Source organism: Myotis myotis, unplaced genomic scaffold, assembly GCF_014108235.1.
Source record: "Myotis myotis isolate mMyoMyo1 unplaced genomic scaffold, mMyoMyo1.p scaffold_m19_p_14, whole genome shotgun sequence".
Lineage (NCBI taxonomy): Eukaryota > Metazoa > Chordata > Mammalia > Chiroptera > Vespertilionidae > Myotis > Myotis myotis.
Window position 1 is genome coordinate 25,620,398 of NW_023416318.1, and position 16,672 is coordinate 25,637,069.

Genomic DNA, 16,672 nt, shown 5'->3' on the forward strand with positions numbered 1-16,672 from the left:
GTGCGTATTGAAAATGAATTGCTGGGCCATATGGTAATTCTGTGTTTAACTCTGGGGAGGCACCAAGCTATTTTTCATGGTGGCTGCACCATTTTACATAACAGCAGTGCAGAAAGGTTCCATTTCTTTCACATCCAGAAAACACTTGTTTTCTGTGTTTATGACTGTAGCTGTCCTAACTGGTGTAAAGAAGATATCTCATGGTTTTGATTTGCATTTCCCTATTGAGTAGTTGTTGAACATCTTTTCATTTGCTTCGTTGTCATTTTTGTATCTTCTTTGGGAAAATGCCTATTCAAGTCTTTTTCCCGTTTTTTAATTAGTTTTTGTTGTTGTTGAGTTGTAGTTCTTTAAATGTTCTGGATATCAATCAAATAAATCATTGCCCTATCCAATGTCATGAAGTTTTCCCTTAGATTTTCTTTGAAGAGTTTTATAGTTTTATCCCTTACATTTAAAGTATAAGATATGAGCTTCATTCTTTTTGCTCATGGATATGCATTTTGTCAGAACCATTTGTTGAAAAGACTGTTATTCCTCCGTTGAATAGTCTTGGTACTCTTGAAAATGAATTGGCCAAATGTGTGAAGGTTTCTTTCTAGGCTCTCTAGTCTATTTCATTGGTTTATATGTCAGTCCTGATGTCAGCACCATACTGTTCGGATTACTGTAGCTTTGTAGTAGGTTTTGAAATCCAGAAGTGCGAGTCCTCCAACTTAGTTCTTTGAAAAAATATATATATTTTTATTGATTTCAGACAGGAAGGGAGAAGGAGCAAAAAATAGAAACATCAATGATGCAAGTCATCGATCTGCTGCCTCCTCCATGCCTCCCCACCCCCCACTGTTGATCAATCCTGCAACCCGGGAATGTGCCCTGACTGGGAATTGAACTGTGACCTCCTTATTGATAGGTTGACACAACCACTGAGCCAACCTCGCTGGGTCTGGCGCCCCCCCCCCCCCCCCACCACCACCACCAATTATCTTTGTTATTGGTGGTGTCCTATTGTCCTGATACCTTAAAATTTTTCAAGGATTCTGAATATAAACAACTAACTTAGTTGTTGTTTTTGCTACATTGGGATTATTATTTTTTGTTTGTTAATCCTCACCTGAGGATATTTTTTCTATTGATTCTTAGAGAGAGTGGAAGGGAGGGGGAGAGGCATAGAGAGAGAAACATCGATGTGAAAGAGACACATCGATTGGTTGCCTCCAGCACGCACCCCAACTGGCACTGGGGATCGAGCCTGCAACCGAGGGACATGCCCTTGACCAGAACTGAATCCATGACCCTTCAGTCCGAGGGCTGACACTCTAATCCAGGGGTGGGCAAACTTTTTGACTCGAGGGCCACAATGGGTTCTTAAACTGGACCGGAGGGCCGGAACAAAAGCATGGATGGAGTGTTTGTGTGAACTAATATAAATTCAAAGTAAACATCATTACATAAAAGGGTACGGTTTGTTTTTTTTGGTTTTTGTTTTATTCATTTCAAACGGGCCGGATCTGGCCCGCGGGCCGTAGTTTGCCCACGGCTGCTCTAATCACTGAGCAAAACCAGCTAGGGCTACATTGGAATTATTGAAGGCTAGTTTTAATTTGTATTTAGCATAGTTATTTGGTAGACTTGTTAATAATTTGCTGACTCATTCTTTGAGAGTGGCTTTAGTACTCCATAGATTAGTTGACCCCCCTTTATTGTGTTGTGAGTCCTGTCATACTGCTGGCCAGTGTCTAATTTAAGAAGTAATATAAACAATCTGTTTAGTAACATTGAAGCACTGTCAAAGTGGCTGGCACTAGCACCACAATACTATTCTACTTAGCGGTCTCTAATTGGGTAGCGAAGACTGATTCTGCGTATCCATTTCCAAATAGTATTGAAATGGCTGATGGCGAGTGCAGGAAGATCCTTCTCTACAGCAGTCACAGAACAACTTCAGCTTTTACCTTTGTTTTTTAAGGTAAGTTAATGGCTAAAATTAGGAATGCATCCCCTTTTGACGTTCAAAGGGAATTTATACTTACCATCTGACGGTTGATAGTTTTCAGACTGTGTATGATTTGGTTGTATCTTCAAAAATAGAATAGTCACAGGAAAATCATTAATTGATAGTGGTTTTATATTTGTTGAAATAATCTTTTAAATATTAGATAAGATGAAACATTGTTTCACTAATAGTCAGTTTCTAAGTAATAGTTTAGGAAAATACAGATAGCTAAAAAGAAAAGCCACAATGAAATTTTTGAATATAGCTCTTTCTGACTTTTTAATACTTAATATATAATGAATCTGAAGATCAAAATGTTCAGTGTATTGCATTTATTTTACAGTGATAAATGACATTATAATTGGTTGTAACAAATATCTACAGGAAGTAACTTATATCTGGTATTTGTATGGTGATTTTGAAATTTTATTTGATGAAGGTATGACCTGAGATGGTTTTAATTACTCATCTGGTCAGAGGATGAAGGCACTAAAACTTAAGATCGAAAAGAGGGCTCAGAAGAGCCTGTCTGAAGTTTGGGTAAGAACAGTGAAGGCTTGGTGAAGATTCCATTTGTTAGGGACACGCAAAGAAATTTCATAATGCTAAGCTTTGAATCTCTCACATAAGTTGGTATAATCATTAGTGTGTTAGAGAAAAGTAATTTATTTTTAGAAATTAAAACTACTTTAAAAAGAAACAAGAAAATACATTTAGAATATTTCAGAGGATACTTATTTAAGGGTTGGGGAAGACAAAGAAAAGAAGGTATTGAGTGAATGTACCTCGTTTTATTAATTTGTCTTTAGGACCCTATAAGCACGCTTAAAATTAAAAGGAAGGAAAGTACCTTAAAAAAAAAGACAAAATGAAATAAATGTACCTTCCTCACTGTGTATCTGGTTGGTATGTTAAAAATACAGAGCAGTGGCTTTTAAGAACACAGAAATTCATACATGTCTTGTGGGTAATATCCTTATTAATAATATTGGAGTGAAACCATTATGTGTAAGTTATAATAAAGAGCAAATGCAGTAATAATTGTCTGTAGGAACCAAGATTTTTAGCATGAGAGACAAGGGATATATAAAAATCCAAGCTGTTTAGTAAAATCCCTGTTATCCTAAATTTGGAACTGTCATTTTGATCTCATGATCCATTTCTATTTAGAAAATATGCTTATATCCTAGCAATGTCCACCGAAAAGGCCCAGAACCACTAATCAACCTAATAGCAGTCAATATCCTGGTGTCCAGATCATACTTTCTAAGTGTCATTTCCCACTAAAAGAACCAGAGTTGCTTGGAGAAATGGCTGATATCAGGTTTAGACCAAGAAATGTACAGGATAAACCCAGGTCACCTTGTCATACCAGAAACCTAGGATGCTACAGTTGTGTTAAAGGATGCAGGAGCCAGTTTGAGCACCAGTAAGAAGGGCAATTACAGTGGATCAAAGCCATTAAATTTGTTGAGATTCAATGGTTCATAATGATACTTAAAAAAAAAAAATCGTTCCCTTTTAGAGGACAAGAGGGAAATCACTCTGAGGGAAAGTTGGTTGCCTGTGTACTGATTGGCTGTTACTTTCCAATTCTTGTCTTTGGTTTGTTTTATTCTCTAGATTGCCCCAGTGGAAAACGACAATAGCTACGATGAACTGAAAAGAGATGCAAAGTTATGTTTATCACTAATGTCTCAGGGGTTGCTTTACCCTCATCAAGTGCCTTTGGTACTTCAGGTGCTAAAACAAGTAAGAGTGAATACCAAATATATATCTTTTTGTTGGGATTTTGGCTTGTTCTAAGAATTTCACTAAGTCAGCTGCAGTGCACACAGTACCTGATACTTGTTTTCATTTTAATTTTTCTTTTAATATCAGTGAGTGCATGTACTGACCCAAGAACCAGACCTAGATTTTGTACCAGGCTCTGTCATCAGCTTCTATGATCTTAGGCAGATCACTCAACCCCCAAATATTCAATAACTAACTCTATTGAAGCATCTTGAATACAAAGTGCTTAATGAGGGAAGGGATGGTCATTTCCTTTTACCATTTCCCCTTTATGTTATTCACTTATATTTCCTAGCCTATGGTAGAAAAACCTAAGTGATTATGTATTTTCTGGTAGCATTTTTTAGTATACCTTGTGCTCAGCTTTATCCAAGGCAGCATGTGCTATATAATATAAAAATGGGCATGTCCCCATGGTTTTCAGATTTTTAAGTTTAAATAACACCAAAAAATATTTTTAACAGCACAATATTTTGGTATTCTTTTTGTAGTGGAATTTAGTAGTTCTCAATCTTTTTTGCTTCAATACCCTGCTACTATCAAAATTAAAATAAAGTAATATGCAACCTTTTGAGGAGTTGGTCATGAATTATAAATAATTAATTCTCCTAAAATGGACTTTTATCTGTGTACTAGAGGCCCGGTGCACGAAATTCATGCCCGGGGGTGGGGGTTGTCCCTCAGCCCAGCCTGCACCCTCTCCAATCTGGGACCCCTCAAGGGATGTCTGACTGCCCTTTTAGGCTGGATGCCCCTAATTTCCCTCCCCTGCAGGCTTGGTCCCCCCAACTGCCCTTCCCTGCAGGCCTGGACACCCCCAACTGCCTTCCTCTGTCGGCCCAGTCACCCCCACCTGTCCTCTCCTGCAGGCCTGATCACCTCTAACTGCCCTCCTCTGCAGGCCTGGGTCCCCCCCAACTGCCCTCTCCTACTGGCCATCTTTTGTCCACATGCTGGAGTGATGATCAATTTGCATATTACCTCTTTATTATATAGGATTCCTCCCCTTTACTCTCCACTACTCATACATTCTGAATACCTTTACTGAAATAGCTTATACAACCTTTGATTTAGAAAGAACTATAAGATGAGGTTGCTCTAACTATCCACATAAAATAGGTAGAATTATATTAGAAGATTTTATTTGTGTGTCATTTCTATGTCTGTCACCTCATGTTCTTGTCAGCACTATTTTCATTGTTTATAATTCTCATTCACAGACAGCAAGAAGCAGTTCTTGGCATGCTAGATACACAGTGCTGACCTACCTCCAGACCATGGTATTTTACAACCTCTTTATTTTCCTAAACAATGAAGATGCAGTTAAAGGTATCAGGTGGCTGGTCATAAGTCTTCTGGAGGATGAACAGCTGGAGGTAAAATTTAAGTTAAAGCAAGTAGAAATTTAAGAAATTCAAAGAAAGCATCCTGGCTCCCCTTTAAGTAGTATTTACACATTGATAAGATGTGTTCTGTTGAAGTATAAATCACTAAAAGTAACGTTAATTTTAGTGTAGCCCTCCTGAATTAGTTTGATATCCTATTCATGATTTCCTGTAATACTAATGGAAACAAACATTAGGCAGTTCTTATCCTGGTTTCCGTTTGCAGTTGGGCAGGTAACATTTGTGAACCAAAGTGTTCTTATCTATGAAATTGCTGGTGATAATACTCTATCTGTGTATCTTACTGATTTTTAAATGACTAATAGGAATGTATGTGAAGGTAGTTTCAAGAAGGTAACAAGTTCCACATAAATGTACTATCCCGTAAACTTAGGAAAGGGTTGTTGTTCCCTTTCATTTTCTCTGGTAGAGGAATCAAAGGCAACTTTTGTGGTGCACTATTAATATTTTGTACAATAAGATACATTAATTTGTTGAAATAGTCTAATATAAGAAAAGCATGTTGTGATAAATGTGGAGTAAGATATAAGTTTCTAAATTGGCTTTAGGTAAAGAAATGTAATTGACATTTTTACTTTATTTTATGACTTAATGGGTTTTCCATGTAGTGAGCACTCCCATTAATGATATATTATATTTGAGAACACTAAAAATAGATTGCAGCTGTAGGAAACTGGGAGTGGAAATGTTTCCATTTCCCTGATGAGCCTGTTCATTTCCCAGTCCAGCTTCCTGTGTTCTTTGAGCAGAATTGTCTAGTCCCCAGGGTACTCCCACCGTGGTGATAACAACTCCGACAGGCTTCAGTGAAAGTATTTACAGCTACCTATAAAATTTTACAAACTTTCCCTTATATTGTTTTTAACTAAAGAATGGAAATGGCAAGGTGGGAACTCTAAAGTCAGTGTTTACTAACTTTAAAGATTATAGCAATTGCATTAAAATTAACCGTTTTCTGGACCTTGTTTTAGAACATTCTTTATATTTTGTATTTCCCTCCATGTAGTAGGCTTAAACGTAACTGTTACCATAAATATAACAATGACTTTTATTAAAACTATCAATTTTAAAAGTGATGTTGACTAATAATTAAGTACATCTCTTATGATAATGTTGAAAACAATTTTGTAGTAATCTAAATGAGAAATGTTTAAAGAAAGCTTTGTAACATATAAGGAGACTTATCAATAGGAAAATAATTTATAGAGAAATTTAATTTTGTATAAAATAGTTAAGCATTTACCTGAATGTAGTGGCTTTTTCCAATTTTGAGGCTACAAATCTTTTGACAATCTGATAAAATCTCTATTAAGAAGCTGCAGCCGAAACCGGTTTGGCTCAGTGGATAGAGCGTCGGCCTGCGGACTGAAAGGTCCCAGGTTCGATTCCGGTCAAGGGCATGTACCTGGGTTGCGGGCATATCCCCAGTAGGAGATATGCAGGAGGCAGCTGATCGATGTTTCTCTCTCATCAATGTTTCTAACTCTATCTCTCTCCCTTCCTCTCTGTAAAAAATCAATAAAATATATTTTTTTAAAAAATTAAAAAAAAAAAAAAGAAGAAGAAGCTGCTGCTAAAGAGCATCTACACAATTTGCATACAAATGCCAGGGAAAGTCCCCACCCCGGTTCCCATACCACCCTCCAGCCTCTGATATTCCAGCTGGTTTGGGATCTTCGCTCTAATGCAAGTGATTTTCTCTGCAGGTTCGAGAAATGGCTGCAACCACCTTAAGTGGTCTGTTACAGTGTAACTTCCTTACCATAGACAGTCCTATGCAGATTCATTTTGAACAACTTTGCAAAACAAAACTACCGAAGAAAAGAAAGCGAGACCCTGGTTTCGTAGGAGATACGATTCCTTCTGCAGGTAACAATACTGGTAGGAAACACAAAGATTCTTTGGAGAATTAACCAGGCTTACTCAACAAACATTTACTGAATACGTGTCTGTGTCCTGGGTCTGTGCTGGGGACTGGGAATAGTTGTCTCTGCTCTTGAGGAGCTTTGAATGTAAAAGCTGAGCCAAATCGCTATGGCTCTCTTTTTCTTAACTTCAAAACTCCTACCCACCATGTGCATGTATACCATGTAATATACTTACACACACATAATACACACACACATCTTTATTAAAATACTAGAGGCCCAATGCACGAAATTTGTGCAAGAGTAGGTCTTCATTCCCCTAGCTGCTGGCACTGGCTTCCCTCTGGCACCCAGGACCCAGGCTTCCCTCGCAGCCCTGGCTTTGTCCGGAAGGACTTCAGGCCTAATTAGCATATTACGCTTTTATTATTATAGAAAATGGAAAGCACTTTAACTTCTATTGCTAAAGAAAGAATATAGAGTCTGTAGTAAACAGACACATTGCAGTTCTTTTTGTTTTGTTTTTTAAAGAACAGTTTATTGCCCTGGCTGGTGAGGCTCAGCAGTTAGAGTGTCAGCCCACACCCAAAGGTCAGGGGTTTGATTCCCCATCAAGGACATGTACTTGAGTTTCAGGTTCCATCCCCACCCCAGTTGGTGTGCATGCAGGAGGCAACCAATTGATGTGTCTCTCACATCAATGTTTCTCTCTGTCTTCCCCACCTCCCTCCCTCCCAATCTGTAAAAAATCAATGGAAAAAATATCCTCCGGTGAGGATTAATAACAACAAAAAGAATAGTTTATTGATTTTTAGAGAGAGAGAGAGAAACATTGATGTGAGAGCACAACATTGATCAGCTGCCTCCTGCATGCCCCCTACCAGAAATTGAGCCCACAACCTGGGTTTATGCCCTGACTGGAATCCAGCCAGCAACCTCTCAGGCATGGGACAGTGCCCAACCAACTGAGCCACACCAGCCAGGGCTTGCAGTTCTCTGTTGAGGGTGTTTACCTATGAATCGATGCATTCTGAAAAGTGCGGTCTAATTTTGATTGCAGTTTGTTTTAGCATCAGGGAATTACACTTTTGTATATGGTATAAATTGATTTTTAAAAAGCAATTATTTTGTTAGTTTTAGCAAATACAAGACACATTTGGATGTCTTTAGTTCGGCCTCAAACTCATGTTTTTCATGTGTGTGAATAAAGATTCATTTTAAACACACATTTACACATTGAAAATAACTAGCATAATCTAAAACTAATTTTATTTCACTGTAAAGAGGGCAATAGAGTCCTATCAGTATTTGCACTTTATTGCTGTTGTCTTTGCAGAGTTGGTCAAACGCCATGCTGGGGTGCTAGGACTTGGTGCATGTGTTCTTTCTAGTCCTTACGACGTTCCCACCTGGATGCCCCAGCTCCTTATGAATCTGAGTGCACATCTGAATGACCCTCAGCCTATTGAGGTAAAAGCTTTGTTGGTTTCTTTGCACACACATTATCAAGAGATGCTTTGTAAAACACCATTTATACTGATAATTCCCTACACATTCTGCACCTTAGGCTTTCAAACAGCCACTACTACTGCTACAGGGTCAAGCCTGTTTGTCAGTAATCATTAAAATCTTGCAGAGACCTTGATTCCATGTGAATATTTTATCCTTTGGTAGCAAGGGAATTACTGTAACTTCTGTCCTTCCCAGTCCAATGAAAGTAGTGTCAGTGTTGTCAGTATAAATGTTATACTTCTATTTTACTAGCATGTTCTATGTAGGAACTGTCTAATTAGGAGCTAATGTTAAATAGAAAGCCTGATGGTATTATTTAGTGAGTACCTATGGTCCTAAATTAAACAACTCAGAAAATGAATGACTTTGTCCTTTTCAACTTAGTAAATAGATGTTACATGTATATTGAAACTGGTTTACTGATGTGGTGCAAGTTCCAATAGCTTGTCCAAGTAATTCTAAAGCGAGCTTGGTGTCTTTTAGCTCATTGGTTCTGTAGCATTCGGTGGGCAGTGAGATCTGAAGTCTAGAGAGTTTGTTACTTAGCTGAAGTAATCCTAAATATAATGCTGGTGGATCAGAGAGGTTAGAATAATATGTATGTGGGTTGCCCACTCGACAGATGACTGTAAAGAAGACTTTATCCAATTTCCGAAGGACGCACCATGACAACTGGCAGGAACACAAACAGCAGTTCACCGACGACCAGCTGCTTGTTCTCACCGATCTCCTGGTGTCACCGTGCTACTATGCATAGGAGGGTAAGTCAGCAGGGCTCTGGGTGAAAAAAGTCCGACGTCCTCGGGGAAATGTCATTGGTTCGCTGACTGAGAACTAGGTGCTCCTAAGTTTTTTCTTTTTTGCTGATATTCTTAGATGTCATTGTTTAGATAAAGTTTTTTAAAAATGTCATTTAAGTAAGTTCCCAGAGAATTTTTCCTTGCTTTTGTGCTTCAGTTATTAAGCAGACAATTTATGTGACTGCTTTTAGATCTTTATAAGTGAGTAGGCTTAGTAGTCTGGAAATGGTAGACAAAAAATAATCTATTTTTTTAAATATATATTTTTATTGATTTCAAAGAGGGAGAGGAGAGAGAGAGAGAAACATCAATGATGAGAGAGAATCATTGATCGGCTGCCTCCTGCATGCCCCACTCTGGGGATCAAGCCTGCAACCAGGCACGTGCCCCAACTGGGAATCAAACTGTGACCTCCTGGTTCATAAGTCGAGGCTCAACCACTGAGCCACACCAGCTGGGCCAAAAAAGAACAAACCTGTTCTTTGTAGCCTCTTAGTGGGGCCTGGGCATTTTGGGTTGCCCTGAGGGCTCTAGGTTCTATATTGTAGTGAGAACGTTTCATCAGGATTCTTAAATATTTATTATCTATTCTTATTAAAGAGGGAGGACCCAGAAGCCTTTCTACTGGGATAGGAAGAATAAAGAAAAATTCACTTATTGAGCTTGACTGAAATTTTTTTCCTCTCTGATACAGGTGAGTAGTCCTCACTTCAAGCTCTTTTCATCAAAAATTCCAGATCCTCAGGTACCATCTGTGGTGGCTCGCTGCTGGTTTTAACTCTCTGCCTTTGTCGAGCTCTCATCATTTTGGTGGTCTCTGTTTAGTCTCATTAGTCTGTGTTCCACAGGTTCTCAGCTGCCATTTGATTTCCTAACTTGTCCGGAACTGTTTCCAGAATATTGATCACTTTTTCTTTGAGGCATCTGACAAAACCACAATGTCTCAGACTAGAAACAATTACCCAATATGATCATGGCATCCAAGACCAGACTGAGTCTAGGAACTCATTAAGAAACAGTTTACTTGGAATGGAGAATACCCATCTGTAAAACAGGTCCTCTCATTTCATTCATCTCAAATTATTTTGAATTCTTTCCAAATGGCTGTTGGGTTTAGATGGGAGTAGGGCTGTGGGCCATAAATCTGAAGCTTGGAGAGCCAGGAAGATGGAAGGAAGAGAGGATAGGTCTGGAACCAGCCAAGGACCTGATGGATTCTTGACAAGACACAAAAGTGAAGCCGGTGTCCACCACGCGCCTCCCACAGACTGGAGTTTCTGGTGCTGAAGAGAAGACTAACTGTGGGAAAACTGGGGGTTTGGTGAATACATTTTTGATGGATTGTTGTGTGTGTATACAATGTATGATTTTGAAAATAAACATCAACAACAATAAACACCCTGACTGGTTGATTTACCTGTATTCTTTACAAATATTGTTTGACCCACTTTTAAAACTGTTATATTTCACCTAATAGAAGATTGCTGTGTTTGCAAAAATTCTGTAATTTCTTTCTGATTTTTTTTTTGCCTGCAGAATCGTTGAGAGACTAAGAAGTCTTGATATTTAATTGCCTTGTTTAATAAATGTTATATAGATGTAAAGGACTGTATAAATTGTAGGGATAGCTTTGGCAAGACTTTGTACAGATGCAACCATTTACACAACACCATTGTGTAATTAATTTGTAAAATTCACATGTAGCTCTTTATTATAGTGATTTTGGCTTTTGTATCAAATTGAATGCCATTTTTTGCATTTTTAAATTATTTTCATGTTACAAAAGCTGAGGTGTGGGGTTTTGTTTGAGTTCATTAATGTTAGAATGTCTGAATTTTTATGTAACTTTTTTGTGTGCATCTCAATGCAAACGCCACGTTTGCCTTTGACAAGTTTATAGAATGCAAGGTATCTTCTAGACAAAAAAAAAAGTAATTCACAAGTTTGTGAATGTCATCTTGCAACACACTCTGTACAGTCTTCCTTAAAGGAACACTACGGTATATTTTTTAGAATCTACTTGATGAATGACTCAATGCAGACCTAAGCACAGCAGAGGTCCTGGTACAGATCAGCACACACAGGCATAGCCCCTGTATAGAGTAGTGCCAAACTGACTATTTCATTGTGTACCTAGTTTAAAACCCAATAAATGAATTGTTTTTAACACCTGGCTTTTGTCTTCATTAAGTGGACAGAACAGTTCTGTAGGCAGTGACTCTATATGATTCCTTTGGATCCATTGATCTCAATCCATAAGTTCATGCCCCCTGACCAAAATGAGTTATCTAGGTTGGACCTGTCCACTAGAGTAGCTAATAGCTACATGTGGCTATTTACTTATAAATTAAATTAAAAATTCATTTCCTCAGTCTCACTAGACCCATTTCAAGTGCTTATTAGCCGCTTGTGGCTAGTGGTTTGCCCTATTGAATAGCACAGATCAATGTTTTCATCAGAAAGTCCTATTGGGCAGCTGATCTAGATGATTAATATGTCTAAGAACCCCAGGGATTTTGTTAAAATATGAATTCTAATTCAGGCTCTCAGCTCATGATATTGATGCTTTGTCCTGAGACCACACCTTGAGCAGTGAGGCGTCCTATTAACCACTTCGACTTTTTCTAAGCTATACGAAACTATATCTTAGCAACGTTTCTGAAGTGGAACTTAAAAAAAAAAATACGATACTGAATCCACTGTGTTCCTCTATCAGAGTTTTTCTGGTTAGGACTCACCCGCAAGATCTTCTTAAAGCTCCATAATGCTTCATTTGTGCAGCCAGGATTGAGAACCACTGGTGAAGTGTTAAGGTAGGTTTCCAGAAAGGAGAGGGTGGAGAGGTGAGGAGAAAGCCAGCATCTTTGAGGTAAGAGGTAATAATCTTTAATTTCTGAATTGGATCTTTTAAATATAGACTTTGAAAAGTGTGTTTCAAAATTTAGGAGGAAAATTTACCCCCCTGTTCTCTTAATGTGAATAAATTTTGGTGACAAAAAATAGTTTGTGAAAGCTGATTTCAAATATTTGAAAAGGCATTGCCAAACCCTAAAGTTGCAGGCCTTTTTTGGCATTTAGTGTGTCTAGAAGGAACCAGTAAGAAATTTTGTTTGACTGAAAAAATTTATTTTTCCTACATGATCTTATCTTGCTAATATAATTGTGAGTATTCCCCTGTTGTTGAACATCAAGGTTTTCCCTTTTCCCTATTAAAATTACACTGCAATGAACATTTTGTTATCGTCATACTTCTTTTTCCTCAAGTATTTCCTTAGGAAAAATTCCAAGAAGTGAGATTTTTTTGGTCAAGAATCAAACATTAAGTGGCTCTGATAATGTTTTCCTGAATTTGCATTGACAGTGACAGTGTGTTAGAATGCTGGTTTCCCTAAAAATCGATAGCCATTCATATTTTAACATAACAGCCCTGCTTGTATATATTTTTTGTTTTTGCAGATTTTTTTTTCTTTTTTTTTTACTATTAAGGCTGTGTTCTTACACTTGGCTGGCACATTTGATAAACAGAATTACAGTAGCTTTGCTGATGGTACGTTCTGGAACTTTGGGAGTTTCTGATTTCCTCTTCTAGATCTCTGGAATCCTTTACAACCTGTAAATTTATTTTTTCCCCCAGTAACATAATTTCTCCCACAGGTGTAACTGCTGCTTGCCAGCCCAAACCTGTTACCTCGTGGCATGGCCAAATGCCTGGAGCTGAGCAGGCAATTCATACAGAGAGGGATATAATTTTGGAGTTTCCACTCAATACTAATGTCTTCTTTTCCTTTTGATTATTTCTAGGGCCCAGGGTCACCACTGCTGACAACCTAGATAAGAACTGCTGCATTGCATGTGTCTGGGAGTGGAATATTACATGGGAATTAATGGGAAGTTTGCCTTTAGGAATAAATTCATTCCTAAACCAAATTCTGGGAACATAAACTCCTGGACTGAATGTCTACTTCACAAATTATCCAGCCTTTTTATTAAGGATGAAAGCACAGGGGAACTGGGAAAGATAAGTTATATGCATAAGTCAAATTCTTTGGTACTTGGTACCAAACAGTTTAGCCACAATAGGATTTCATCAGCAATATTCACTTGAACGGAGTTTTCTGGCATCAGGGTGAAGGAAAGGGCATTCAAATAGCATTCTCATTTCTAAACACTACCCCTGCCTCTGGAGGTTAGGAAAGTAGTAAGATCCCAGCTACCCCGAAAGGATGTTACTGGAAGGCTCAGACTAAAATTAAACCCATTTTATGAGTTCATTGTTTGGGGCATATGGACTCGAGGAATGAGAGGATGGTAGATTTGGGTTTGTGTTCGTGCTCACTAAACTGCCTAGCTGCATGCCTACGACCATTGCTTTCTATGATTTTCAATATTCATGTCCATGGTTTCTTGGCTTCGTTATTTGCAGGGGTAGTTTTGCGGGGGTTTTTTGTTTTTTACTTTGCATTTGTTTCCTAGTAATTGGTAAGTTCCTTTAGTAAATTCATCAATACTTTTTGAAAGAAGATGTAATTCTTTTTATAAAGTTGGTTTGATTTAAATGTTACGACTTGATTTACAAGTTCTAAGTCTCAAAGTACGAAACTGGACGATGCCAATTTAGGAGAGAACGTATTTAGCTGCAGCCCAGAGACCCTGGCGGGCCCCAAAGCCAGGAATGCAGGCGGGCGGAGGGCTGGCAAGAAGCCCACCCCCCATGCCAGGGTGCGTCCCTCTGAGACCAAGATCCCTTGGGTCGCCGTGTGCTGTTGGCGCCCCCGCTCTTCTCGTTTCTACCCAATCCGCCTGCCCCTCTTCCTGTCGGCTGGCCGTTGCCTACAGAAGGGAGCCCGGAGGACGGGGAGCAGCCGGCCCCAGCGCACAAGGAAGCCAGCGAGGTGGTGAGGGTGCGAGGGCAGGCGGGGTGCCGGGCTTGGGTGTCCGGTGGAGGGGGCGGCGCCCTCCGCAGCTCGGTGACCGCCTCTGCGCCCCCAGCTCCTGCGGCTCCGGGATGCGCGGAGGCGGCTGCAGCGGCGATGGCGATGGTGCCTCCAGCCCTGCATCCCGGGCGCCCTGCATCCTCCCGGGCGGTGGGTGGAGCTGGGGTCTGGGCTGCGAGATGGAGGAGAAGGGGCGGCGCTGCGGCCACCCTGCAGGTGAGGAGCCCGGGCCCCGGAGGAGGCGACTCCAGGGGAACGGGGAGGGTCGGGCACGGGGAGCCGGTGGGTTAGCAAAGAGCACACCGCGCGGGTCCCAGCCCGGCCCCTGCGCACCTGCTGTCCTGGCGCAGCTTGCCGAGCAGCCATCCGGTCCCTGCCCGGGCCGCTCCCACGCTCCGTGAGGCCGTGGAACCCCTCCCCCACCGCCCGTGGCCTGGCCTGGCCTCCTCACCCCACCAACCCTCTCCCGACTGGTTCACTAGCTTCCCTGGCCAGGCCTAGGCCCTTCTTACCATAACCTTCTCCACCTCGGGACCTCCTACCCATTGCCAGCTCCTGGCAGGGGTCGGTCCACACCCAGACTAGGGGGTTCCACAGCCTCCCTGTGCCCCTCAGCCACTGACCCTGCCCCACCCCATCCCCCATCCGCTGCTCCCGGCCTCAAGAGGTAGTTCAACTGGGGACAAAGAGCTTGAAGGGCTCTGAAATCAGATAAATCTGGCTTGAATCTTAGTGACCTTGGGCAAGTCATCTTCCCTGAGGTGCTCTGGGTCAATACAAATACAATGGGAATGACACTTATACAGAACTCGGCTCCCAAGGGTTAGACTCTGAAAATGCCCGCTCTCGAGGAATGTAACGCCTTATGAGAAAAAAATGAGTGGGAAGAATCCAGGTCATGAGTGGACTTGGGAAAGCGCATATAAAATGTTTTGGTATACACTAAAATATTGAGACAGCACACCAAATTATCAGACTCTTCACACATCTTAAGGATAAATAATTGCCACTGTACAATAAATTTTCCCTTACCGCCCAGCTGGTGTGGCTCAGTGGTTGAGGGTTAACCTGTGAACCAGGAGGTCACAGTTCAATTCCTGGTCAGGGCCCATGCCCAGGTTGTGGGCTCAATCCCCAGTGTGGGGCATGCAGGGGGCAGCCAATCAATAATTCTCTCTCATCATTGATATTTCTGTCTCTCCCTCTCCCTTCCTCTCTGAAATCAATAAAAATATATTTGGGGAAAAAATTTCCCCTTAACGTATTTTACTTACTACTTTAGGATCCTTCCTCCTAGTTGTAACAAGATGGATATGATATGAATTCATTCCATGTTTATTGTAGCTAATATGCCTGCTTAAGGCCGGTGTTCCAACTTAACATTTTTCTGGTTTTATGACTTTAATCACATTGTCCTCCAATACCTATTTATGGTCCCAGAGATACAGAGTAGCTTCTATGCTTGCATTGAAAAGAACATTGGCAACCTTTATTTAATATTTAGGCATAGCAAATAGCTATTTCTTTACCTCCCTCCTCAAATCACTGACTTGTATAATTCTGCCTTCATAATCACCCAAGTTGTGATCTCAGCCTCCTCTTTCTTATAGTCCCAGAGTTAACACTAATAGTAGTTACTTTCCCTCCATTTCCTTTATTTCTCAAGGTTCTCTGCCAACACCTTTATTTCTATTCTGTCTTCTGCTTTTCCTCCCTTTTTCTTCCCAGCCTCTGATTTTTAACTTTTTTCAAATTATCCCAATAGGAGTGATTTATAATTATATTAGGGGCCCAGTGCATGAATTCATGCACCTTGAAAGGAACTGGCCACGAGGCTGTGGTGAGCACAGGGGTGGGTCTTGGCCAACCCTCTCTGCCCCCTTGCCCCTCCTGCCATGGCACCCTACCCCTGTCTGACAGAAGCCCCGCTGCCACTGCTCACACCCACTGACGGTGTGGAGCGATGGGGCTGGCACCAGCAGTGAGTGCGAGCAGGGCCGGCACTGTCAGTGGGTGTGAGCTGTGACTGCTGCCCCTATCACCCCTCAAGAGTAGGGGCAGGTGGAGAAGACCTCAGGTTCAATTGGGGCCGGCAGCCACCGCTCACACCCACTGATGGCACCAAGTAATTAGAACCGGTTACAGGTGCTGGCAGCAGGTGTGAGCGGTGGATCCAGTGCCAGCTGTGGGTGCGAGTGGGGCTGGCGCCAGCAGCAGATGCGAGCACTGGGTGGGACCGCAGCACACTGGAGCAAAGAATTTTCAGTAACCACCAGAGGCTCACCCCAATGACAGCGACCAGCACCCCACCTTGGTCTGATGCCCCTGCTCACCTGCTCCACCATCCCGCTGCAGCCGACCC

The 16,672-nt window shown here is 41.0% G+C and overlaps 1 protein-coding gene across 12 annotated transcripts in view; it reads left to right on the plus strand.

The window, feature by feature from the left end:
- The window catches only part of PSME4 (proteasome activator subunit 4), an 85,084-nt gene extending 73,541 nt beyond the window's left edge, over window positions 1-11,543 (plus strand). For 3 of the 12 annotated variants that reach the window (XM_036334572.1, XM_036334577.1, XM_036334574.1), the window contains 7 exons: window positions 1,884-1,969; window positions 3,620-3,748; window positions 5,011-5,166; window positions 6,903-7,077; window positions 8,401-8,534; window positions 9,199-9,337; window positions 10,071-10,780. In XM_036334572.1, the coding sequence (XP_036190465.1) occupies window positions 1,884-1,969; window positions 3,620-3,748; window positions 5,011-5,166; window positions 6,903-7,077; window positions 8,401-8,534; window positions 9,199-9,333 (815 nt within the window). In that variant the 3' untranslated portion in view covers window positions 9,334-9,337; window positions 10,071-10,780. Of the gene's footprint in view, window positions 1-1,883; window positions 1,970-2,435; window positions 2,536-3,619; window positions 3,749-5,010; window positions 5,167-6,902; window positions 7,078-8,400; window positions 8,535-9,198; window positions 9,338-9,976 lie in introns of those variants that run through there. The other 9 variants (XM_036334568.1, XM_036334575.1, XM_036334571.1 and 6 more) reach the window with 7 other exon arrangements.
- Window positions 11,544-16,672: the final 5,129 nt, after the last annotated feature.